This window comes from Manacus vitellinus, unplaced genomic scaffold, assembly GCF_001715985.3.
Source record: "Manacus vitellinus isolate BGI_N305 unplaced genomic scaffold, ASM171598v3 scaffold_6_pilon, whole genome shotgun sequence".
In the NCBI taxonomy this organism is placed as follows: Eukaryota; Metazoa; Chordata; class Aves; order Passeriformes; family Pipridae; genus Manacus; species Manacus vitellinus.
Genome location: NW_021940750.1, coordinates 34,920,074 through 34,945,497, shown reverse-complemented (window position 1 = coordinate 34,945,497; position 25,424 = coordinate 34,920,074). Strand labels below are relative to the sequence as shown.

The following is a 25,424-nucleotide window of genomic DNA, read 5'->3' as shown; positions in this document are numbered from 1 at the left end:
CCTTTCAATCACTGGAAAACACAAGCAGCATCTGCTGCAATTTGTTCTTAAAGGAGCATCTCTGATGAACCAAAATGCAATTTGTTGACAAACAAAGAACGCCTACTCGTTTCTAATTACAAGATTTTCCCAATGCCAATAATTACTCCACAATATGCTCACTTTATACAAATAGCCACTTCTTCACATGTATCTTCTGCAGGCTTGGAAGCGGCGCTGCTCTGATCTGTTGGACAGATGATTTTCATACTGCTGATAGAAATAACTATTGACTAGACAAGCCTGCACACATGCCTTATTGTAATTATGCCTAATTACACTGGTGCTTCCCAAGCTTTTTGGATCATGGACTGTTCTTAAATACTGGTCTCTAACCAATCACCATTCACACAATGTTTTAACTGAGGTTGTGATTTGGCAAATCCCTTGTGCTTTGTGGCGTTTCAGGCGGCACAGAGAACTAATCTGGAAGCATGAGGGGTAGAAGTCCTGCCCTTGTAGTGTTACACTCTCTTTTCTGGGTGGTCTGTATGCTGAGGTGGGAGCCTGACATACCTGGTAGTTGACTCACAGTGAGCTCATGGAACCATATTGACAAAAACCAGCCAGAGAGCTACAAAACTGCAGTCACTGAAAAGTTAAATAATGTGCAATAGTCTGGTTGACACTGGCCCTTTGATGGTGCTTTGGGGAGTCACTGTGTAATTCAGCAGAAGTCCCCTCTTCCATAAAGCCCTGGGGTGGACAGAAGTCAGTATCATTGTAATGTTGTCTGTGGCAGAAAGCATCAGAACTGGCAGCATTTAGTAACTGCTGGTGAACTTCAGAGTGGGATGGAGGAGATGGCCAAATTCATGAGAAAAATGAAACTGGGAGATGTTGTCACTTCCCGTAAAATCATTATCTGAAAAACCCCCAACATCAGTAAAGGTTAATATAATGAAGCTCAGTGATGAGGGTAGTTTAAATATCAAGGATCTCAGGAATTGTGATCTGTGTCAGTGAGTTAAATCTTAAAAGGGACCTGTTGTACCTGAGCTGGATTTACAGAAGCAGGGTTAGCACCCTGTGTTCAGTCATACCCATTCAGTCTCAAACTGACAGGCATGTGGGGAAAATGTGAAGAACAGTAATTTGCATTCTGCTTTTAATCATGACTGTTTTCTAAATTTGGTCATGTGAAATCCATTTTCTAAGAGAAAAGGAATTTTGAAGTTTCTTTTGGGATTGATAGAAGTTTATTAATCTTGTAATGTGAGCCCTAATTTTCCTAAGAAGGAATAAAACTATTCTGTAAATATTTCCTGTTAATGTGACCTGAAATTCTCCTTTGCTGCTTTGTGACATAGATCAAATGAAAGGAGGTAATCAGAGCATTTTTTCACACATAAAACAACAAAGTTTTTAACTTTCATTATTACTCCTCTGGTTGTGGAGACTGCAGCCCGTGGAAGTGGGCATGGATCAGAGTGCTCCATGTAAATGGGCTGAGTTCAGATGGGTGGGTGGGTGGGTTTGTAATCAGCAGTGTCTCAAAAGCTCTGAATTTTGGCAGGTTTATAACTTGAAAGAAGTTCAGGATGGTTTAATCTGAATTTTGATGTGTTTTCACTACATGCCTTGGTGCCCCCTGTCATAGGTCAGGGTTGTTCAGCCTCTCTCAGATGGGGTTTGTTCACCTGCTTCTGTCTCCTGTGGTGCTGTTGGCCCTTGCCACTCAGGAAGAACGAGAGGGAGAAGATGTAGCATTTTACAAACACCTGTTCAAAGATTTAATGACTTCACAACCAGAATTGTGGTTGTGCTTTTGGAGAGCTGAAGGTCACTGGGACCTGCTAATCAGTTTTTGCAGCCACACAGAGATCTGGTACTTCACTTTTTCCTAGCAGTGGTGATTCTTTCCACATCCAGAGTACAATTTTGGCCATAGATGCTCAGGAGTATGAGAGTCAATCAAGCCTTTACCTGTACAAAAACCAAACTCCTTGTTTTTTTTTTTCCTTGTGAAAGGAGTTAAGCTGTGTGTCTGTGTCCTCTGTTTGTGGTGTTCTGCTATGGGAAGGTTAGATGGATCTTGAGCAAACTTGCTCTCAGGCACAGGTAGGTCTGCAGCCCACACAGCAGCTGCTGGAGTTGGAAGAGTTAGAGGTGATGCTAATGGGGACTGCAGGGGCCTGGAGGTGGTCCCAGCTAAGCTGGTGGCTGGCAGGAGGAGATAACCTTGAATAGCTGGTCCTCTTGGACAGCAGACTTTGGTGCCCTGTGGACATGCAAAGTTTTGAAACCACACGTGACAAATGTTTGTGTTTACTCTGAATTGTGCCTGGAGTACAAAAGTGCCTCCAGTCAGCTCCAGTGTCCTGCATATCAGTTCAACTGCAAAGTGTTCATCAAGTCTTCATGTTTCACCAGGTGCTTTGAGACAGACTGAGACTTGGCTGTTGGGTATGATAATTTTAGCCTAATTTGGTTCTGTCCAGAGCGATTTGGACAAAGTGAAACAGTTCACCCACAGAGATCTAAATTGAAACTGAGAAAAACATAAAAGGCAGATTTAAAGAGATTTTTCTCCCAGCTTTCTAGAAACCAGTACTTTAGAGACTTCCCAAGATTCAGCATCTTCAAACATGACTCCTTTTGATTACTAATATTGGGGAGTGGGGACTTTTTCAGTGCTTCTGGATCTACTGTGTTTGTGTCACGTGCATATAGTTAATGAAGAAGTGGGGAAGTAAGGCTCAGCACAGAGCTGGAAGTTAGCTGCATTAGGCTTTCCAAAAGTCTTAATCTCTGAGCAGGAAAGCCCCAATAGACTCTGTGTACAGGGCTTTAGGAAGAATGTGGCCTTTTCTTTCCAAATCTGGAGTCATCAAATCATGCTGTTCCCAAAGCCGTCCAGAGCTTCTCTGTGCTGATAGTGCCAGTCACAGGAAAGTGATGTAGATGCAGTTCCCAAATCCTTCCCTGTGGCTATTAGAGGCCTCTGAAGGTAAGGGACATAGTAAAATATTAGTTTCCATCTTGACTGTATCAGAAAAGGAGAAATATGTGTCTATGTGCTTGGAGCTGGCGAACACCAATAGCTTTTCCTGAGCTGCTTTTCTTGAGCCTGGTGGGTATGTTTGTGCTGTTGTAAAACCAGGTTCGGGGACAGGGGTGACTCAGACAAATCATGTGAAGACAGGGTGACTGCAGAAGTGATGCCTAAAACTGCGTCCATCTTCTCAGATGAGAGGTAGTGCACGTGCAGGTCTGTGAACAACAGAGATCTGTTGCCTCCAAGTATGACAGTCTCTTCAGATGGGGATTCGCCCACAGTCAGAATCTGTATTGTGGCTCCTAATACAGCAAAGCACGAGCTCAGGGATGGGATTATTTGGCAGGGCAGAGTGGAGGTGGCTGCTCCCACTTTTCTGCGCTGCAGCCTGGCTGTCCTTACTGTAGAAACTGGAGAAACCTCTTAACTATAAAACTAGAAGCTTGTGGGTTTCTTCTTGAAAGAACTGGGAATGGATGAGGCTGCTGAGCACTGTTTACTTCTATGCAGACAAATATTTTTATTTTTTTTTTTACGTGGACAATATTTTTCATGTGATCCAGTAATTGCAGTCTTCTGGATGGTGTTAATACTGTCACTGTTGACTGTCTGTTTATACATTATATTTATATATGTATATTAAAAACATACAACACATAAATTTTAAAAATTGTTTCTACATGATATATCTGTGGAATGATGGCTGATTGCCCTTGATTCGTGGAGCACAGACATTTGTCATTAAATGGTTAATGGAACTTGAAAGCAATACACAGTTTCATAAAAAGCTAAAATGTGAAAATTGTTTCAGTTTAATATTGATGTTGCACTTCATTAATAATTTTCATTTTTTTGATTTAACTAAAATAGAGGGGGAAAAAAGCCTCTCAAATGTAGATAGAAGTTGAAAGAATAACCAGAGTTGTTTGGCAGGTGTTTCTTAAGGAGACCAATTTAGACAGAAGTTTAGATTTTGAGGTGTTTGTTTGTTCTTAAATTGCTTTTTGGTCTCTACACTTTCTGTTATATTTCTTCGTATACTGTAAATTTCCATAGCTTTTGCTTTTCCAGTCCTATTTATACTGTTTTTGGTTCTGTCTGAAGACTTAAATGCACGGAATTTAACTTTATTGTACAGGAATCTCCTCAAAGCTCTTATTTCTGCTATATTTTTCTTTATGTATTGCATGTCCCTATGAAAGACAAACCTGCTGCTCTTTCCATTCTCAGTGGTGCTTAAGCATGATTTTTGTGTTAGTTGCCCATTTAATTTTGTTCTCCTTGAGAGTCCTTTCATAATAATTCTGGAAAACAGAAGTGTATTTTGGAATAAGTCCATGTCCAAAACAGGAGGTTTCTATCGTTTCCCCATTCGCTTTGACTGGATTTGTTTAATAGTATAGATTTTTGAAAGGTAAGTAAAGCATCTGGAGGTTTTTTTGGCGTTTCCTGGAGTACGTGTTTGCCCTTCATGGAACAAAGGCTCATATTAGATAATATATTCTGCAAAGCACTTGTACATGGCTGCAGCCAACCAGCCTTCCTGCCTGCTTCTGCAAAACACCATTCAGGTGCTTCTTAGCTCATAGTCACTCCCGAACTTCGTGCCGTCTGTTGGCATCTGTGGATAAGGAGGATTGACTCCACCCTCTCCATCAGCCATTATCATCTGTGCTGGGGAAGGAACAAGGAGTCTGGTAGAGACTTGGCAAAGCCACTGGACCTGGGGGGAACCAGCCGAGAGATGATTACTCACGGAGTTTGTTTCTGTTCCCAGGCTGCCCCAGAGTTGGGCTCTGTTCCAGGCTCTTCCACAGCTGTAGAATGTGCTGCCAGGCAGTTGGGAGAGCCATCGTCCGGCTTGGTTTGGCCTCTGGGGCTCTAGGGTGAACTTAGGTTGGTCTTAGAGCTTACCTTGGGAAGGAGAGAGTCACCCAGCACTTTGCTACTGGAAGACTGGGGAGCTGTTCCACTGCACGTTTCCTGAAGGAATGTGTAGGAGCGAACCCCTTAGGTTGCTGTGCCACTAAATGGAAGACAGCCTGGAAGCAAGCACGGACTTTGGACTGCCAGGCACCTGTGCTGCTTTGGTGTCTCTGGTACAGCCAATGTGCCTTCTTTGAAGATGGTGCGTGGGCATGGCTGAGGGGGTTGCACGCACCAGGATTCCTTCCCAGTCAGCACTGTGAACAGTGTCACTGTATTTGACTTTTCCACGCTGAACTGTCATCCAGTGCTGTCCCAATAACGTTGTGCCTTCACACTGCATCCCAGAGCTTGCAGTCTCAAGCTGTAAAAATACCACTTCAGTGGGCTTTAACACAGCCTTCATGTTATCTCTGATATTTTGAGATATTTTGAACCAAACCTCTCCCCTTTATCCCCAGATAATTGTGTATTAGGGCTGAGGGGTTACTGCATGTGGCCTGGAGGACATGAAGGGCCAAATGCTGTGCAGCATGGATGAGGCTTCACTGGGAATCTTGGCTTTGGGCTCAGAGAACAGGCCTTATCCCTGGTTTCTGTAGCAGTATAGCTCTAGCCTTGGCCACGTAGAGTCATTATTTTAAGCTCTTAAAACAGTGGTAATATCTCAGTTTGCCCATGGCACCAGAGAACAGGCAGATCCTGGAAGTGAGCCTGGGTGAACATGGTAACACCTCCTGTACTTGAAATCCTGAGCGTTACCTTAACCTTGTTACCTGAAAGAGTCTCCTGCTGATTACCCAGTATCTGTTTTGCTTTCTTGGTGCCTGTCTTTGCTTGCAGATATGTGGTTCAGTCTTTTAGAGAACATTTTAACCTCCACAGCAAAATTTAAGCATCTGTTAGCTCAAGACTGCAACTAAACTGATTGCATCTATAAGCTGTGTGGACAGTTTTATTTTGGAATAAAAGTGCTTTATCTTGATATACCTCAAGTCAATAAAACACCCTTTGTGCTTTCCTGAAGCCAAGGAGGAGGAAAGATTTGCATACGACGTGATATTATCACTGCAGTTGTCAACTGTTTTCTTTAATGGAAATTTAAATCAGGTTGCATAAATCAGGTTGCCTTAAAAAGCCTTGTCTCTCTTTCACTTCAAAATCAAATTCAGTTTTACTGCTGGCATCGCTCTGCTCTAGAAAATTGTAGGGGGTAGTCTCTTGTTAGTACAGAGAAAAGGGTGTGTGGCTCAAACCTTTTACTTGTAGGATCTGCTGTGGTCCCCAGGACAGCATCTTTCCTGAAGAGCAGGTCTTTTGAATTGTGATCATTATTTTTTTTTCTTTGTCTGAGAGAGACCTTTATTCTAACTCCGTTTGTTAGCATGTTTTTAAATCTTTTAAGTGGAACTGTGTTGAAGCCTAAAATAGTCCGTGCACAAAAAACCAAATATGTAGCAAATGGTGGAACTGCTCCCAAATGTATTATATAAACTCAGAATTTCTTCACTACCCTATAATAAAAATTGTATGAGAAAAATAACTGTACTCAAACATTTAATTACTTATTTTGCCTCCTACAGGTTAGGTGGTGGTCCCGATGATGCCAAGGAGATTATGCAGCACAAATTCTTTGCTGGCATTGTTTGGCAAGATGTATACGAGAAAAAGGTATTTATACAACTGTTCATCCAAAGTGAACTGTAGCTGTGAATATACTGAATGTTTCAAATTTTGTTGCCCTGTGTAATGTACACAGAAACACTCCACAGAAAAGGTTTGCAGTTGTTTTTAACAGGGCTAAATTGCTTAGTGTTTCTTAAAATACTGTAACTGGATTACTTCTGAATTTTTATTTTGCAGTGATAGGAGTATCTCTCAATGAGGTAGTTGGCTGAATAAATAAGATGTAATGGAAATTGCTTCCAAATTTAGACAGTATTTTAAGCTTTTAAAATTGCTTTTCCTGTGAATTCTTCTTACCATTTCTTCCTATCAACTGATGTATCCCTTGTGAGACCAGGATTATTGTTGGTTCCTGAGCATCTGAAGCAAAAATTCCTAGAAGCAGTAGTAGAAGATGGACTGTTTTTTCCCATTGCATTTTTCTTGCCTTTTCAGTCTAATTTCAGCATTCAAGACAAGTGCATACAAGTGTGGGCTTTTGCATCAATCCAAGCCTAATACTATTTTTTTGTGTGTGACAAAGGACTGATAGGAAGTGTCTGCACTTTGTGGTGTTTCTCACTGGTTTTCCATGAGACCCACTGAGCCTGTGGGCTTTCCAGTGGAGCCACTGAAGTCAAAGAGCCCAGCCCTTTCCATAGGAGTGTGTTTTATCATTTCTATGTCTCACTGCCCCTTCCTTCACAGATGAGTATTTCACTCCTCCAAGGTGTCCTGCTTTGTGCTCTCATAGTGATCTGCTGTTGTCTTCTCCCATTTGATTCTCATCAGCCACATTTTCATAGCACTAACATGAAATGCAGCCAACTAAAATGTGGGTCTGGTGATTCAGGGTTCCCATCTACTGGTGCCATATGATCTCATTCAATCCTAGCCTTTCCTGATTTCCCTCTTTCCTCCAGCAGCCCCTTGTGGTATCAGATCTCGTTTGATCTCTAAGTACAGTTTAGTTCTCTCTCCAGTTGGTGGGAACAGGTAAGAAGCTTTGCAGAAACTGAGTTGCTGTACCATAGTAGGGGAATTGTCCAGTTCCTGTATACAACTACAAAGAGTCCTCTATTTCCTTCCCTTCTTTCACTTCCTCACAGATCTGTGTGGTTAAAGGGAACTGAAAAATCATAAAGTAAGTTTTTGTGCCTTGAAAGTGTAGATAAGAGTTTAGACCTCAGCCTTTTCAAAGCATCCTGTGAGGGAGAGCTGCATGCAGTCATGAGTGCAGGAGAGAGTTAGGTGGTGTCTATTCGGTATAATATAAAAAGTGGATCTGAATTCCTGTTCTAAACAGGAAGTTGTCCCTGTTTTCACCCAGCTGACAAGCTGAATACTTCGTGTTTTGCTATTTTTATGCAGTTTAAAGTAAAAAGCTGATATTGGGGCTCAAACTTCAAGAGTGAAGTTGTTTGTGATTTGATGGTAGTCCTGATTCCCTGAATGGAAAAGAAATCACACAAGGTGGAGGCAATTTATTTATCCATAGGACTCAGAAAGACTTCAGAGGTTGTCCCATAGTAGGACTGATTCATATTGTTCTAGAAACCACCAGGAAATTTCAGATACTTAACATGTTTTAGAGAAAACTGTGCTGATTGAAACTACTCCTGACTTTGTCCTGTCCAAGGAGCCTAGATCCTGGTTTTGCTCGTGTCCCACTAGCATCTGAAGTTGGCATGCTGTGTAAGTGGAAAGATTTTAAAAACCTGTGAGTAATTGCTGCCTACATTCTGGGTGGTCCAAAGAGGATCTTGCAGCATTTACCTGAAGTGCAGTCTCATGGATAAAAGCTGGATTTTGTCAGCTGCTGAGAGGTGTTTGTGCGCTAAGCTTGGTTACACACCATCTCCAGTAATGCTGAATATGTGCATGAATATGGGCTTGGGTAATCGAGAACACTTGCTTTGTAATTAAGCTTTTTGGAAACATAGCTTTGCTTTGAATTATAAGGAGTTTTGAATAACTGGGGTTGTCCTAAAAATTTAAAATGTTCATCAGACTCTCCTGGAAGAGTGCTATCTGTCTCTGGTGCACAGAAAGGTGCGATTTCATTGGCAGTATTTTGCCCACCGACAAGCGAAACATACACAATGAGATTTTAATCACATGCATTTTTTTCCCTGGTACTTTTTCTCTCTTAAACCAGCATAAGCCTGCAGGATTCATGCTGGTCTGCAGCCGTGGGAGGCTACAGGTGGCACCTCTCTGCCAGTTGAACTGCAGAGCTATTGCAGTGACAGCTTTTCAGTAAAGTGACATATTTGCTTGTTAAAGCCAGTGTTGGAGCTTTCTGCGGCTTTCCCTCTGTTTCCAGCTTAATGTTCAGAATTTGACAGCTAGGGGAAAAAAATGTCTTGTGGGTGCATCATAATCTGTCTCAAATTGCTTCTAACAGATACTAAAATAAAAAGGAAAATGATACAGGCAGCGCTAGCCCATTCCACATGTGTTCTCACTTGGGGTCGCTGCTCCGAGTCGTTGCGATGTGCATAGTTCAGGTGTCTGCTGCAGTGCCCAAGTCCTAAATCACTCCGTGCTGTGCACAGCAAGCAGAGCAACTGGGGGCACTGCAAGTGCCAAAACCACCACTAGCTTAAAAGGACAGATAGATCTTCACACACGTGTGCATGCACAGCCTGTCAAAAACAAAGCCAGGTTTGCTCTGAGGAGCAGACAGAAACTTGTGTGAGGAGAGAGAGAATAGAGTTAAAATGGGAGAGAAAAATTCTTTATCCTCAACAGGGCTCCAACATATAATTATGTTGGTGTGATTTGATTGAGAAATGTTATTAACATTATAATGTGAAGCATTCCATCTTCAATAGCTTCAGGGGGACTGTAAGGCTCAGGGTGACTCCTGAGTTGGGATATCCTGTTTCCTTTTCCTTTTTAAATTCATGACACAAAGACCACTTCTAAGAACCTAGTATTTTTTTGATAGGATCATTTGCCCAGCTCTTTTAAGCCATCCTTGGGCATGGAGGATGGTTAGTAATAAAAAAAAAACAAAAAAAAAAAAACAAAAAAGTGTACTGTAATTGCACTCTCCTATTTTAACAGTCTTTATGTCCCCTAGTTTTTAAAGATTGATTTTAAACAGTAAATGTTTCTTTGTATTTGAAAATACTGCCATATATAGAGATTACATTTTTTAAAGTCTTTACATTGAAAATGAAGGTGACTCATTGGATTTTTGCTTGTAAGACAGGACAACATGCTGTCAGGTGCTCTCAAAACAGATCAGAAAGATGATCCTGGTGATAGGGAGCTTGAAACTAGTGCTTTTCTCATTTACCAACTTGACAAGCAAATGATTTCTCCACATCCAAGCAGGTGGAAAAGTTGAGGGTGGAGAAGAGGTGTTTTGTACATCCAAGATTTGCTGATGTTTTCCAAGTGTAGTGATTTCTGTCGGTGTCGTTCTTATTTGTGCAAGCGCAGGAGTGCAAGTCTTGGGGTCACTGCGTAATTCCAGTTGGAGCAATTTACCATTTACCTTGATAAACCTTTCCCTGCAGTTTCAGATTGGAAGCCATATACTTCCTCAATCACGCTCCCAAATTGTTGCCTGGTGTGGCTCTGTGCTATTAAAAGATGGCCATGTGTAACCCCAGTGGTGGGCGAGCGGGAGCCCAGCGCTGAGCGCTATTCCATGTCCTCTGTGGGAGGACTCAGAACAGTGTTTACATTCTGGCTCTGCTGCACTGTGCAGTGGGGAGGTGAGTGAGGTCTGAATCCCAGCTCTGTTGCCCTCCAAAGTTGTACGTGTTCCAACCCTGTGCATCTGTATGCATCCAGCTCTGTCATCCCGCTTCCCAGGCGCGCTCCTCCTCCAGCCCCAGTCAAGCAGCTCCTCTCCATCTGGAGCTGCTCTTGCCAGAGCTTGCCTAGGTACACATGGATGGTTTCCAGCCTGTCTGCCCGAGTGAGTCTCAAGAATAAACCCCGAATAGTGCAACTCCTGGTGTGACATGAGGAGGATTTCACTGCTGACTGGACTCAGGTTTTTGTAAGCACTTCAGTTTTTCGAAGTTCAGAGTTGACATCAAACTGCTTTTCAGGACCAGGAATATAAAAGCTTAACGTTGCTGCTGCCTTGGCCTAAATTCTCCCAGGTTAGTGAGACCTCCAGCACATTTCCAGCCAGAGCTGGATAGACACAATAGCTCTGTAGCTGAAATTTTTGGTGAATGATACAACCCTTGTGGTGATACAGAAGGTTATCTGCTCAATTTGGTATCACTGAGCATCTTTCTTACACATTTGCATCCTCCTTAAGCATAAACCTAACTAGATGCAGTTGACAATTTCCATATAATTAGGTGGGGAACCAGTACATACTATTATTTTTAAACATTTGTAAATATGCTGTTACTTGAAGAAATTTTAGGATTCTTTGTGCAATTTTAGTGCTTCTTTGTGCATTTAAATCCTAGAGAAAAAATACCTTAAATGCCCCATAAATAGGAAGTGCACACCTAAATATATATTTTTTACTGTATATGCTTCCTTCTTTGTGAACTGGTGTTTTATAGACATTTTAGGAAGGTAGGAAAAGGCACTGTAGCTTATAACTGTGTCAAATCCTACTTGTTTCACTTACAGCACTGCAAGAACCTGTAAATGGACAGTGTTTGTTTTTTTTTGTTTTTCATAGCTTGTACCTCTGTTCAAGCCACAAGTTACATCTGAAACAGATACAAGATACTTTGATGAAGAATTTACAGCACAGATGATAACAATCACTCCTCCTGACCAAGGTAAAGTTTTCCCAAATGTTTCTCACTGTGTCCTCCAGACCACTAGAAATAATTTGCTGTGATGTTACCAACTCTCTTCAGCTATGTGAAAAAGCATCAGTTTAAACTTGCTGGTTTTCCATATGTACTTGACCTAGAAGTTTGGTAAACTGTTGTGAAACTTTCCACATGTCTTTCCAGTTCGGGAAATTAAAAACCTGTCTTATAAGAGTGAAATTATTTGTACTGTTTTCTTTTCCAACTCTGCACATTCCCACTGGAAATTAATTCTGATAATGAGTTCTGCACATGTCCATATCCACACACACTGTGTATATGCAAGCAGTCAATTGAGCGTGGACTAATGTCCATATTCAATCAAAATGTACTTTATTTTCTTGGTAACTGAGCATGTTTGTTGCTGTCAAATATAAATTTCCAGAGATTCAGAACAGTGAATATGGATTTAAGCTATGCAGCTTCTACCAAGTTTTAATGGACATCCAAACAACTCTGTACATACATCAGTCAGGATCTGGTGTGATCCCCATTTACTGGGGGGAGATTTAAGACTTTCTCTTTCTTTGTCCTTTCAAGTTGTAGAAGAAAAAAGGCAACACTGAAATTTTCTGAAATAACTTTACCGTGCAATATCTTACTGTTTGTTTACTTAAAATCGAAAAGTTAGAAAATATTGTCTAATGTTGTTTTCCTCTTTCAGATGACAGCATGGATTGTGTAGATAACGAGAGAAGACCTCATTTTCCTCAGTTCTCCTACTCAGCCAGTGGAACCGCTTAATGTTTTGCCATTCAGAAACAAAACAGACTGCATTTTGGGGACCTTACTTCAATGGACACTAGAGAACTTTCTATATTATCTGAATTACAAACTGTGTTTGTATTACGATTTAGATGACTTTGTAGGAAGCCTCACAGATTCTGTATTTAAAACAATTCTTTGATGCATTTTTGAGAAGGAAAACGAATCCATTCTTTAAGTATTACGTCAAGGCTTTTATGCTGAATGACCATAGGTTTTTAAGAACATACACCAAAACTGTTTACTTTAGAAATAATTAAGGTATTCAACATATCAGCAACTCTGACCAGAAAATCCCCTTATTTTATTTATTTCATACAGTTCATTATCTAAATATAGAATCTGCACTCTGAACAATTAGATTTATATAGGAAGATATAAGACTTTAGTAGCTAGTGCAATAATATAAGCAACAAAGTGAACAAACTCTGGAGAGTCAAGGTTCAAACTCATTTTGGACAGCAGTGAAGCATCATCTAACTCCAGAAAACCAACTATAGGAACAGCATTAATGGCCTCAGTGAGGTAAATCAAAAAGCAAAAGTTATTTTTGTTATAACATCTGCTACAAGACATTACATATCAAACTGAATCCAGTGGGATTGCCACATCGTACAGATGAGTATTCCATTCTAGACAGTGCATTTAATTATTCCATTTGCATAGAGCTTAGGAATACTTCATAGGATTGGCTTCTCAGAACCTAGAAAATGCTTGATTTACCAATCTAATATGAAATGCAACAATGAAAAAAATCACCCACTTCCACCACTGTACAGAAATACCACACAGGTCTAAGTGAGAAATCATCTTAATGAGCGAATCAGCCAGACACAAGTACATTTTGGCACTGAAGTAATGACTTGTTGCCGCTTTTTTTTTTTTTATGAAAAGATATATGAATATATATAAACACTTAATGATTTTTTGCATCATGCCAGATCATTTCTTCTTTCTTGAGTGTGCATTAAAGGTATCAACCAACAGTTCATGGTGCCTTCTCACTCTTGAAGATTCACTTTAACAGTGTTTTCCCATGTAAAAAAAAAAATAGGTTGGAACTTCATACGTGTTTGAATAATAATGGTGTTCAAAAAGTGAACTTTTTTTTTGTTTTTCATTTTTAATCTTAGTGGAAAATTCCCCTCACCCTATTTTTGTTGTATCATGTTTCTTTGTAATTTTCATAAAAGCAGTCTTATTCTGTCTCTGCTGCGAATGAATTTATTCCATTGTAGGTTGCGTTCTTTAAATTGCGCTTTTTTTTGTTTTTTTTTCATTCTCTTGACTGTATAAAAAATGATGACATGTACTCCAGTTAACTAGCATTTAATTTTTTTATTTGAAAGGGAGTATGTTATGAAAACCCTCGCTTCTCCTTTCCATCAGAAACTGCTGTGCTTGCACAGAGAGCCCATCATCTTGACTTTTTTTTTTTTAACAACATTCAACTCTAGTATTTTTACTCATGATATGAAAATTTCCCTCCAAATACTTAAATAAAATTGCTTTAACGAGTTAGGTTCTTATTTCTTGTGGTAGGAACCTTCTGAATTTGTAGGGATGCAACAACTGCTCCAGTTTCTCGAGTTTGTGTGTATCTCTGAGGGATTCAGGCTGTTCTGTCCCTTCTCAGTTGTTTCATCTCTGTGCTGATCATTATGCAAAGATAATTTTGGAAAATGTTTGTTCAAAGAAATGCACCCTGTGCCAGAAAGTTTGTCTTGAGGTGAATGAGGACAGGCCCTGTTTTGCTGCCTTCCTGGTGCCAGTGAGAATGTGTTACTGAGGTCCTGATCTGCAAAGATGTTTCTGTTCCGTCACTCAGGCCACTGTACAGTCTCTAAAACTATGTTTCCTCTCTTGGCACTAACGTTAATCACAGGAGGTGGTTATAGGAGGCTGGAATGTCCATTTTCAAACAAGAGTACAGAGAACAGTACAAGAACATGCAATAACAACTGCAGTGTGCTTCAAACTCAGCACAGAAGCTGCAACTGTACTAAGCCATTAAATATCCAACACATGTTTTGGTTCAAGGAATAAGCTGTAATTCCTGGTGCAATTTACAGCATGTTTTATGCAAGAAGAGAAGGGGAAAGAAGGGATCTGTCTCTAGAGACTGGACAGCCTGTCTTATTCTGCTGGTCTGATCTTGTAACTGCTCTCCTTCCTTTGCTTCCAAGCCTTCACCCGAGTCTCCAGCCAGCCCAGGGACGAAGTCCAAGGAACTCTTCTGCAAGTCTACAAGTACTGACAAGTTCTGAACTAACACACTTCATGCATCCAAATATAGGCAACACGAGTGAGCAAAGGTTACTGTAATCTGCCCCAGGAAAATCTGGTCTTTCAAATGCAGGAGCAGATGTGGAACGGGTTGTTCTGCTGAGGATGATTATGTCTCAGAACAGTATTTTTCTGCCAGTTGTTGCTAATTGTTTTAGTTCCCTTATATAAAACATAACATAAAAAAACCAAGCTGCCAAAAATCTCTGTGAACCTTAGTATTGTTGGCAGCCAAGAACTGTGGGGGCCACACCTGAATGCCAGGTCTTCTGGATATTTTTCCTCATTTAGCCAGTGATTATTTAAAACACCTTACCTGTTGTCCATAGTTGAATGATTACAGGTGTATCAGTTGTCTGTCTGCAAACCTAAAATGTGTCCTTTTTGATTTAGCACAGAAAATCCTATCACAGAAACCTGTGACCTGAATGTCATTCACCTCAGGTTCCTTTTGTACCATATATGCAGAGACTTCTTAAATCTTGCACGTTTCTTTAACTCTTTGATTTGAAAACCCAAAACTTTTCGAACTTTCTTCACAGCCAAAACCTCCTCATTCTTCCTTCTGGCATTGAAAAATGTCATCTTGCTCTGGTGTTACGCATTGCAGCAAAGATGGTGCATCCCAGGTTCTGAACACTGGTAGTATACGTATGTTACAGCCCAGGAACTTGGTTGTAAACTCAGGTTGGGAGAAAAATAGGGAAGAAAAAACCCTTGGCAAGAGCAAGTGAGTAACTTGCAGTAAGTTCTGTGTATGCCTCTGAGTGCAGTCAGGAGTTGAGGTCAGCTGAGCAGTGTTTGAAACAGATGCACAGCCCTGTGTGCTGTTTGGGGTTAAGAGGCATGGGCAGAAGCCAGGTAATTCTGCAAATTCCGTTTTATATTCCCTTGTGTAACTAAAACATCCAGTACAATCCCATTAGGATATGGCAGGCTGTTCTCCCTCTAAACTGGGTGAAGATAACCGTGGTTTATAGCATTCTCAACTCTGTACAAACTGACCTCTCAGCCCCCCAGTAAAATAAGTTGCTTTTTCTTAATTTTTCTTTCTGCACCATCACCCCTCCAGCAGGTGAACTCCACCTGCTCTCCAGCTGCTGCACTGCTCTCATGCAGGCCTCAAGTACCTTGGCTGCTGTTTGAATTTGCTCCCAGTTTTCCACCTGAGAAATAAATTATGGTAGGTTTTGGAGTTTTGAGGGCAAAAACTTGCCTTGGTAGTTTGAATTGGATGATCTTTGCCTTAACTGGTGGTGAATTTTCTTGTCTGCTACTTTGGATCCTGTATGTGCATTGAAATGCTCAGTGCAAGAGCACTGTATTCTCATACGTGTGTTTGTGGGTAGCTTTAAATCTTTATCAGAGAAAATACCCTTTGTTTTTAGAGAGCACATACCAAAACAAGATTTTTATCTCCAGGAGCAGGATTTAGGATGGTGGTCCCAGATTAGAGGTCACGACCTACAATGGGAGTGCAAACTCCAAGGAGACAGTTGCAGAAGAAGAGCCCACACCCAGAAAGTGCCTGTGAGAATTGTATGGATCTTCTGCCTGAGAAATATTGGGGAAATATATTAGAAGGATTGATTTATTTCAATATATCTAGAAGAGCTTCAGAGGTAAAAACACATTTGGAGAAACAGGCGAGTGTAAAAGGATCTTGTTTCTTCAGTGTTGCAAATGAGTGTGTTTGTCTTCCACTTCCAGTGCAATTTTTTTAATAACAGGGAGGTTAATTGCCACGAGGAGTAAAATGCAAAGAACACACAGTGCCTATAGCAAACAGGAGCTTATTATCCCCACTGCAGCTGAGCGTGCAGACGTGTGGTAGCTGTCTGGTGGAGCATATGTTGCATTCTAATCAGGTGATGAGTAGTTGCTCTGTGTCTGAAACCATTTTAAACAAACCCATTTTGTTACAGTAGCTCCTGCTTGACCCTTTTTTTTTATTATTATTTTAATTTTTATAACTGCTGGGTCACCATCCTGATGTTGTGAGCGTGGTGGGTTCTTTTTTAAGGATCAAATCAAGGACTTCATCTGTAAAAACTTAACTTCCCTCTGTGGTTTTTCGGTGTGCTCGTAGCTCAGTTCTGTTCCTCCTTCACTGAAGTGCTGCTTCAGTTTTTTGCCTGTTAGTGCTCACTACCTGTTCTCTAGAGACAGGCTTTCTGAATTTCTTCCTGTGTTAGATGTAACCCTGGTCTAAGAAGCCACTTCTAGGAATTTTTCCACACTGCTTCTTCATGTCTGCTGTCAGATTACTTTAACTGCTTGTATGTTGCATCTTCATCAGGGCTTTGAGTTTGTTTCAAGCAGATAAATGGCAACATAGCAGTTGCTGTATTTCTGGATTCTGAAGGTCTCCCAAATTCTGCACATTGTTAAAATAATACATAATTTTCACCCCGCAGAAAATGGTATAACTATTTTGATACAAGAGTGAAAATTCTTCACAGAGAGGAGAGACAGACCTTACCCCAATTGTTGTGATCTTTAGTTATTTGTAAACTCTGCCACATCTATTTCTTTGCACTGTTGTGTCCTCACAGTACTGATGCTCTCAGCCAGAAAGCTGAGAAAACCTGTATCAGAACAAAAAATAGTGACTGTGATCTTAAGCAGAGTGCCTGGGAATTCATTGAAATTGGATTCAAGTGAGCATGAAATCCATGCTTAAACATACAGTTTTGGAGAAAGGCAAAATCAGTAATACTGTTCTTCCTTCATTGTGTTGAAGTACAGCAGTTGGAACAAATTGAACTCCTCTGGGGTTCAGTGTTCAAAAAAATGGGGTTCAAATCGAGGTCTTGCTGACCATGCTTGGAACAGGGGCATGGGGCTGGACCATCTCCAGAAATCCCTGCAAACCACAACTAGTCTGGGAGTCTCTTTAATGATTTAATCTCTTTAATGATTTGAGAGCATGTGCTTTAGTGAAGGAGGGTCTTTGTGGATTTTTTTCTGTCTTCTCTGGTCTAGATTTATACTTCCAGCCTGATACGACCTGCCTACTGTTTTCATACAATCTGTGTGACTTGACACCAGCCTTGCTTTGAAATGCTTCCAATAGTACAAATTCCCCATTTGTGTCATTTTCTTTGTTGTCACTGGCCCTGGTCATCCCAAGTTTGCTGCACTTACTGTTTTAAGCAAAGCGCATATCTTTTGTTAAATTCATCCACATTTTATTGCATTATAGTTTTGTAAGTAATTTCCTCAGGGATATGAAGAGTACATTGTATTCTGGCATATTGTCACTTACTGAACTGGAGGATGTCAGTGCATTCCTCTAAAGCAGGAACACCAGGCACTTGCCCTTACATTCCTTGAGATGAACCAGATGATCTTTAAGGTCCATTCCACCCCAAACCTTTCCATGATTCAATAGTTGTGTGGGTGAAGGCAGGCTGGATACTCTGGGCTTCCTTCTGGCATGGCAAGGGGAGAAAACCCTGAGTGATATTTACTCTTCTGGGAGAAGGATGATGTCTGCTCTGCCTTAGGACTTGCACTCTGACAAGATCCCTGGGCTGTTTTTGGGAGGCTGCAGTAACACCAGCACCACCAGGCACTTCCATCTCTGCTTGGTGTTGGTGGTCACAGCTTTTCCTTTCCACAGTGCCACGCCTGAAACAAGTTCCTGTACTGTCCTTTTCACCTGTCTGATGCAGGTTGCTCAGAAATTGTTCCTCATGCAGGCAGGAGCTGCCAGCTCCCCAAAGGTGGCTGACACCTGGAGCTGCACAGCTGCACCCTGTGGATTGGCATATGCTTCCAGTTTGCCAGCTGCTGCAGAAAATGCCAGTTTGACTTGGTTCTCCTGATGGAAGTGAATCCAGCAGCTCAGCACATGTCACCAGGCCTCAGTCAGGAGCCCTGGCTTGGCTGTGAGGGCAAGGGGTGCTTTAGAGGCTCCTTACCCTGAAACTGGCTTTTCATTTTAATTCAATGAGGTGCAGCTCTGACTTAGGAGAACAACACCAACACCTTCTCCCACACACAGGCCTGGAGACGATACAGCATTTCAATGACTTTTTTTTTTTAATAGCTAATGGACTTTTCTCACACATTTGATAAATTGCTCCAGTGGCTTTTAAAGAGTTTATGGATGTGCAGAAAGATCAAAATATGAGCCCTTCATTGAACTTCTATAATGAAATTGGAATTATACTATTAAGATGGTTGCAGCATATAGTAAGTTTTCCATATGGTATGTTTAGCTGCTGCAATTGTTCCTTATTCTGATATTATTGGGAGAAATGAAACTAAACAGGAAGACAGGAATACCTCCAATAATGAGTATAAAATGAAGCTTGGTGAAAACAAAGTGGAGAGAACAGGGTCACTTGGAGCAACTGCAGAGTGGAAAGTTGCAGGGAAGGGAAGTGGAAGAAAGCAGAACAAAATGTACTTATTTACACAGGTGAGGTCATAAATTTAATGTGTAACTAAGATAAGGGGATTAAACGTAGTATTTCCCTTTACTTGTTTGTAAAACTTGTAATCATGTTACCTTTCCAAAGTTTTACTTTCTGTGCTGATTTGTTTGGCATGAAGGAAGTAGAGATCAAAGGTTGCTGCTTAGTATTTAAAATGATTATTATTTTTTTTAAAATTCCAGTAAGCAGCTCACTGAGTTGCAATGAGGGTGATGCTTCCTGGACTGTCCAGTGGTTCTTCAGGTAATTTTGAGAAACTTGTCACACCCGTGCCTTGTTTGAGGTAGGAGAGGCATCCCAGCAATGCAGGAAAGCACCAATATTGACTGGTGAAGTCAGTGTGTGACACAGGGTTGTCTGGGGTTCCTCTGCAAAACAATCACATCACCTTTCTTTTCAGGTCACTGATAGTAACTCGGGTTTTATCAGCAGTCTCTCAATAATGAGAGAACACAGGTGCGTGTTACAAGAAAGAAAAAGTCAACAAGGACACTTCTCAAAGAGGAAGAAAACCCTCGATATAAATACTTCTGTTTTCCTAACAGGTTCAGCTGAAATCTTCTCAGTGCTGAGCTGCACATGTCTGAGCAGCATCTGATCCGGGTGCACAGGCTGGTGGAGCCCCGAGCACTCGAGGGCTGCTGGAGAGGAAGGCTGTAGCAGCACAAAGAAGCTTCCAACTCCCCATCTGGAAAAAGCCCCCACAGGAGCACAGGCAATGGTAATGCCATCTGTCTTCTGCTGAGCAGATCTCCTCTCCTGGGAGCAGGAAAAAAGCTGGCACATGGAGGTGGGCTTTCACTTCCCTGCTGCACGGAGGTTGGATGCAGATTGCTGGGTGGTACCTGCAGAGACCAGGCTGCACTATTGCTGCACTTCCCCTGCCCTTTTTTTCAGTCAGTTTTGTCAGAATTCCAATTCTCTTTATTTGTTTTTTGCCTTATGACATCGTCCTTCTTCCCCGTCTCTTCCCAGCAGACAAGAAACAGTGGATCCCTTCCTCCTCTTTTCCCTTGCTTTCATTTTTTTTGTACCTTAGCCTGTTTCTTATCTTCTGCAGTCCCTTCTAGAGGGTGTGTTATCAACTGACAGAATATGTCTTTAAATAAGTATCTTTCTCCTTCTGGATGCTCCTTGGGTCACTGTGGAGACTTCATCTGACCCAAATCCATAGGAGCACTTTACATTGTCTATACAGACCCATGTCCTCAAGTTTCATGTGGACTCTTGTCTGGTATATTTTGGCATGAAATACTGGCCTAACCAAAGAAAAGAGCAAGTCTCCATTGAATTTTAAAGTGATTTCCTATTCCTACTGATATTTTTAATATCAATCCTGCTGCAGGTAAGAGGAGGAGGTAACGGCCCAGTGCCTTTTATCGCACACTCTTACTCCTTTTGTAGATTTAGGAAAAAAAAATCTGGTCATCCCTTACTGTCTGGCAGACATTTCTGTTCTAAGGCATCCCTAAATTTGTGTGGATTTCCAGCTGATAAATGTAAAAAACCCAGGGAAAACAAAACAGAACTTTGTCTGCCCATTATCTGGCTTATCTTTACGTTGTGGTGTGAACTATCAAGTTTAACCTATCTAGAGTTCTTTAGAAACATAAAGTACCTGATAAGACATTAACCGAAAATTGCTGATGGAAAACATTTACATATTCTCTTTAGAACTCTTATAAACTTTTAAGAGCTCTTTAAAACATGGGAAACTAGCACCAACCTTCTTCAGCATCCTCAAGTTCACTGCATCAGTCTGAAGCCTGAGCATCCTGAGATCAATTTATCCACTTTTCTAGTGGTGTGAAAGGCTTGCAGTCCAACTCAACACTATTGATTAAACTCTTGGAATCATCTCTTTTCCCATCCTACTGCAGAACTACCAAGGCTTCCCTTCTCTGGCAGCCAGCCTTCATTATCCCCTGGGTACCCACTGATCTCATTTTCTAAGAGAAACTGAGGGGGAATTCCTGCCAGGCAGCTCTGTGGAAGTTGCCCAAGAAGTTTTAACACCCTATTCCTGGATGATACTGTCCATCCTATAGTTACCCTGCTTGGCTCCAGCTAGTCTGCAGATGCAGCTTCAAAATAAAATCAAGACACTGTAATCTCCATATTGCTCCCTCCCCCCCTTATTTGGACAACTAAGTGAAATACAAACATATGGACTCCATAAATTCTTTGTCAATGGCCTCGTGTTAAATACTCAGCCAAAGCAATGGTTATCATTAAAAAAATAATGACACCACTAGAGCATAACACAAATCCTCAGCTGTGTAGCCCAGTTTGCCCACTGACACCAGGCTGATCCTGGTCTCTGGACACTGGTCCTTTGGGCTTGGTGTTGGTGCACTCACCTAACTGCTATGAAACCCACAGGGAATCCCCACAGTCCTCTTGCAAACCTTAAAGAAGTGCTCTTACAGCTTCCTAAACTCTGAATGAAATGATGTTCTGTAGCATTTGTGAAAGTGCAGTATGTGAACACGTGGACAGGCTGCCCAGGGAATGGTGGAGTCACTCACCATCCCTGGAGGTGTTTAAAAGCTGTGTGGCACTCAGGGATGTGGTTTAGTGGTGGGCTTGGCAGTGCTGGGTTAAAAATTGGACTCGATGGTCTTAGAGGTCTTTTCCAACCTAAATTATTCTGTGGTTCTATGACAGCAAATCTTGCAATAAACACTGATCATAATCAAGAATGCATCCACAGCTAGGCAAACCAGACTAAAACAACTGAAATAAAATACTGCTGGAGACTGGTTTAAATATAGACTGAGTCAAAAGCACGTGAAGAGCACTCTACTGCTGGAGCAAACTGTCTCTCAGTGATATGAAATGCCATAGGGAATGTGTCAGAATAGTTTGCTATAACAAATAAACACACACACACCCCGGCCCACTGAATTTCTTTTGTAATTGTAAATTCTTACGTGCAATCCAGGGTAGTCCCAAAACTTTCTGAACAGCAATGAAACTTTAGAGCATGTTACATTAAAATGTGTATCAAAATAATCATCTGAAATTTATGTCACACCTTCCAAGGAGCTTGGTTCATCGCACTTTTGCTTGTGTGACATCTGACCAGATTGTCAAAACCCATTCTTACAGGGTGCTGCAGGGTACTATAACTTAAGTGATTCATGCATGCAGCTGTTAGAACTGCTTGTTGGGTTGTGAAAAAGCTCGTGGTGCCAAGTGCTGATCTAGGAGAACTCGGATCTCCATCAGCCGTCTTGGCTCCGAGTTGTCACCGAACAACAGATGGTAGCTGGAGTTAAGCAAACTAAGAAAATATTCTAAGTTAAAGGCCTCACAAGAACTGAAATTCTCGAGAAGATACAGAGAACAAGTGTTGAGGTTTGAACTAGTTTTCATGTCCAAGTGATGTATGCCACTAAACTTTAAAGGGCACTCTCATTTCTGACAGCGCTCGTTATTAGGGAAGTTTTCATTTAACTTGGGGAGAAGAGACCATGTGTGGAATTAATATTAGACAATTCAGGTACAGCTTGAAGCCACGACTCCTGCCTGTTAAGCTGTACTTGCCACAATGCCTGGCACTAAGGAAAAGATGAAAGAACCCCAAACCATGTTGTTTTGCAGTAGGTTACAAGGAGCAGCAGCAGAGAAAGGGCAGCATCATGAACACTGATGATCTCTTCAGCAGAGCAAGGACAGCTCTGCACTTCACCAATGGAAAACTTAGTGCTGAGGTGAACAGAAGTGCACAGGCTCTCACGGTATCCTTATCAGTGACATCAGCACAGTAGGGACAAATTCAATGCAAGATGTAAGAAAGACAGTTATAGCAATGATCCCAAATACAAACAGGTGGGTATAGGAGCAAACAAAAGTGGAAGTCTTGTACCAGTGAAAAAGAAAAGTCCCTCTAACTTGATGTACAATAGCTCCTAGTTCTTAGTCTCACCAAGACAGTGTGCTCCAATATTGGATAGGTCAGGAATAAAAGGTATTTTCAGGACTTACAGATGCTTGTGCTCAGCTGTGCTGATCCAAAGTCACAGGAATGAAGCAGTTTTCTATAATACTTCTTTACTTCATGCCCTGGCTAAATAAGAAAGCTCCTGCACTCCTGTGACCCATCTAAATACACAAATATCTTCAAATCAGCTCTGTGAGCAACAATACTGCGACGATACCCAGCTGAGACCAAGTGCTCTCACTTTCAGAGAAGTGAGGACTTCCAGAACAACCTGGAGTTAAACCATTCAGGTATGAAAGAAGTATTCGAGCTGGCTTTCTTCTTTTGACATTTTTGGGAGGAGACTGTGAAAATTTGCACATTGACTATATATATTTCAGCCTTACATTTTACTATATGTTAATTCCTTATCCTGGTCATCCAGACTGACCACAGTCCCAGGTTTCTAAGTTTGTTCTTACTGGGTTTAAAAATACTTTAAAATCTATTCTGGGGCAGCAAATAATCTTGCTATCATGGAAAAAGAAATCAGAACAATCAGATTACTCATTTGGGGAGGTATTACTCAGTGCAAGAAAGCGTGGGAGAATGAAGCTCCCAAAACGAAACTCGATGGGATGAGATATATAAAAGTGCATTAAATTCTGTATGTAAACTATTTGGTTGAAAATTGAATCATTTCTTTAGGCTCAGGAATCAATATTCTGCAGAGTGCTGCACTCTACAGCACATCCCACCAAAACACTTAATGATATGAGTAAGTTTTATCATATCAGTAGTTCTAGCAGAGTAAACAGGATGTAAGAGTGGACATACTCAGACCACATAGCCTTTTACTAGTTCCTCATTTCTGACAGCAGCAATCAATGCTTAGGAGAACAGAAGAAGAATGCAGCTGATCTAGGAGTGTTGAAGGGTTTCAACAGTACTATAAATTGTTAAGTGTATCCAAATGCACCCCACATGAATACACAGCCTTGCAGCACCCAAAAAATCATAAAATACTTGTGCTTTTGATGGACTCTGAAGGCCACAGAAGTGACCCATCTGTGAACTGGAAGTCACCAGGCTTCTTGTTCATTAGTGTTGTCTCTCTGCCCTGGAGGGTCACTGGAGCACCAGTTCCTGTGACAGCCCCCAAGCAATGCTAATTTGCTGCTGGTTGACTTTGCCCTGCCTGTCACAGCCCTTTGTATCTGACAGTCCAGCATTGCTTGTACCCACCTTACAGTTCACCTGCTCAAACCCCACCTCTCCAACAGAGCTCCCAAACAGTGCTTTGGGGACTGTGCTGAAAGCCTTGCTAATGTCAAGGTGAATTACACCAATTTCTCTCCTCTCATCCAGTGCTGCTCATCTCATCAGCAAAGCCAGTTACCTTGGCCCTTGATAAATCTGTGTGACGGTTCCCAATTATTTTCTTGCCCCTCATGTGCCTGAATGTAGAGCTGGGCACAGCTTTTGTGAGGATTCACACTATAATCTTCCTGTGGACTGAGGTCAAACTGACTAGTCCGTAATTCCTGAAATTGCTCTGCTCAAAGAATGGCACAACCCTCACCTTTTCTCCACCACCAGGACCATCCCCCAGGTGCCACTGCCATTCAGTGCCCCACTGTACATTTCCAAGTCCAGATTTACAGCCCTGCTCTTGGCAGGACTCTTTCACAGCTTTATAAGAAGCAACTTGAGTGGGATATGTTCATTTAATGCAACCAAGTGTGGAATGGGGGTATTTGGGTTTCTTTTTTTGAGGGGGGTGTTTTAAGAAGAGTGACATAACTTACATGTTGTCTGGCATATAAACACCCTTGTTTGCTATACTGATACCTTAAAATTAAAAGAAAAAACAATGTGATCAATTTATGCTTTTGCATATGATTTACATTTTACTTTCGTCTTTGCAGGCAGCAAAATGGTCCTTTTTGAATTTCACTCTGTATTTTATGAATGGTACAAAGTATTTTTGATTAAAAAAAAAAATCTGTTTTGAAAACATCTGTTTTCGACCTACAGATTTTTGAGGGGAATATTCTAAAACACACTTCCTCCCCAGACTAGCAGTCCAATTTTAACAGTATCAATCACGCTGTGAGGACTCGAGAAAAACCCCAAGAACTTGGGTAACCAGCGACACAAAACCAACATCGCGCTGCCACCCTGTGGCTTTAAGATGAAACTTCTGCTACAGAGGTCGGGTGAGTGGTTATGTTTTACCTTAAGCCCCTAATCAAAGTACAAGACAAGAAAGTACTTCTGGACAAGAAGCCGCTGGCAGCTTTCAGAACTTCAGTGCAAATTTAGGAGCAATTGTATGTAAAACAGATCAAGGTAGTACCTGGTGGTACCATGGGGATTCTGACATTGCTGTGCAGGTTATTAAGTGGACATCTGTCCCTACAACCTACAACTGTCTTTGTCAGGGAAAGAAGAAACAGAAAAACATTTGTATCTTACAGAAAAAGTGAGAAGGGGACCATTTGCTGTTATCTAACCAAACTATTACACTTGAGTCAAACAAGGCAAGAAAGTACAATTCAATAAAT

At 41.3% G+C, this 25,424-nt stretch overlaps 1 protein-coding gene across 2 annotated transcripts in view; it reads left to right on the top strand.

Moving 5' to 3' along the window:
* AKT1 (AKT serine/threonine kinase 1) overlaps positions 1-13,719 on the top strand; it is a 68,171-nt gene extending 54,452 nt beyond the window's left edge. For both annotated transcript variants that reach the window (XM_018082651.2, XM_018082652.2), the window contains exons 11-13: positions 6,547-6,634; positions 11,298-11,400; positions 12,101-13,719. In XM_018082651.2, coding sequence (XP_017938140.1) covers positions 6,547-6,634; positions 11,298-11,400; positions 12,101-12,180 — 271 coding nt within the window. In that variant the 3' untranslated portion in view covers positions 12,181-13,719. The remainder of the gene's footprint in view (positions 1-6,546; positions 6,635-11,297; positions 11,401-12,100) is intronic.
* Positions 13,720-25,424: the final 11,705 nt, after the last annotated feature.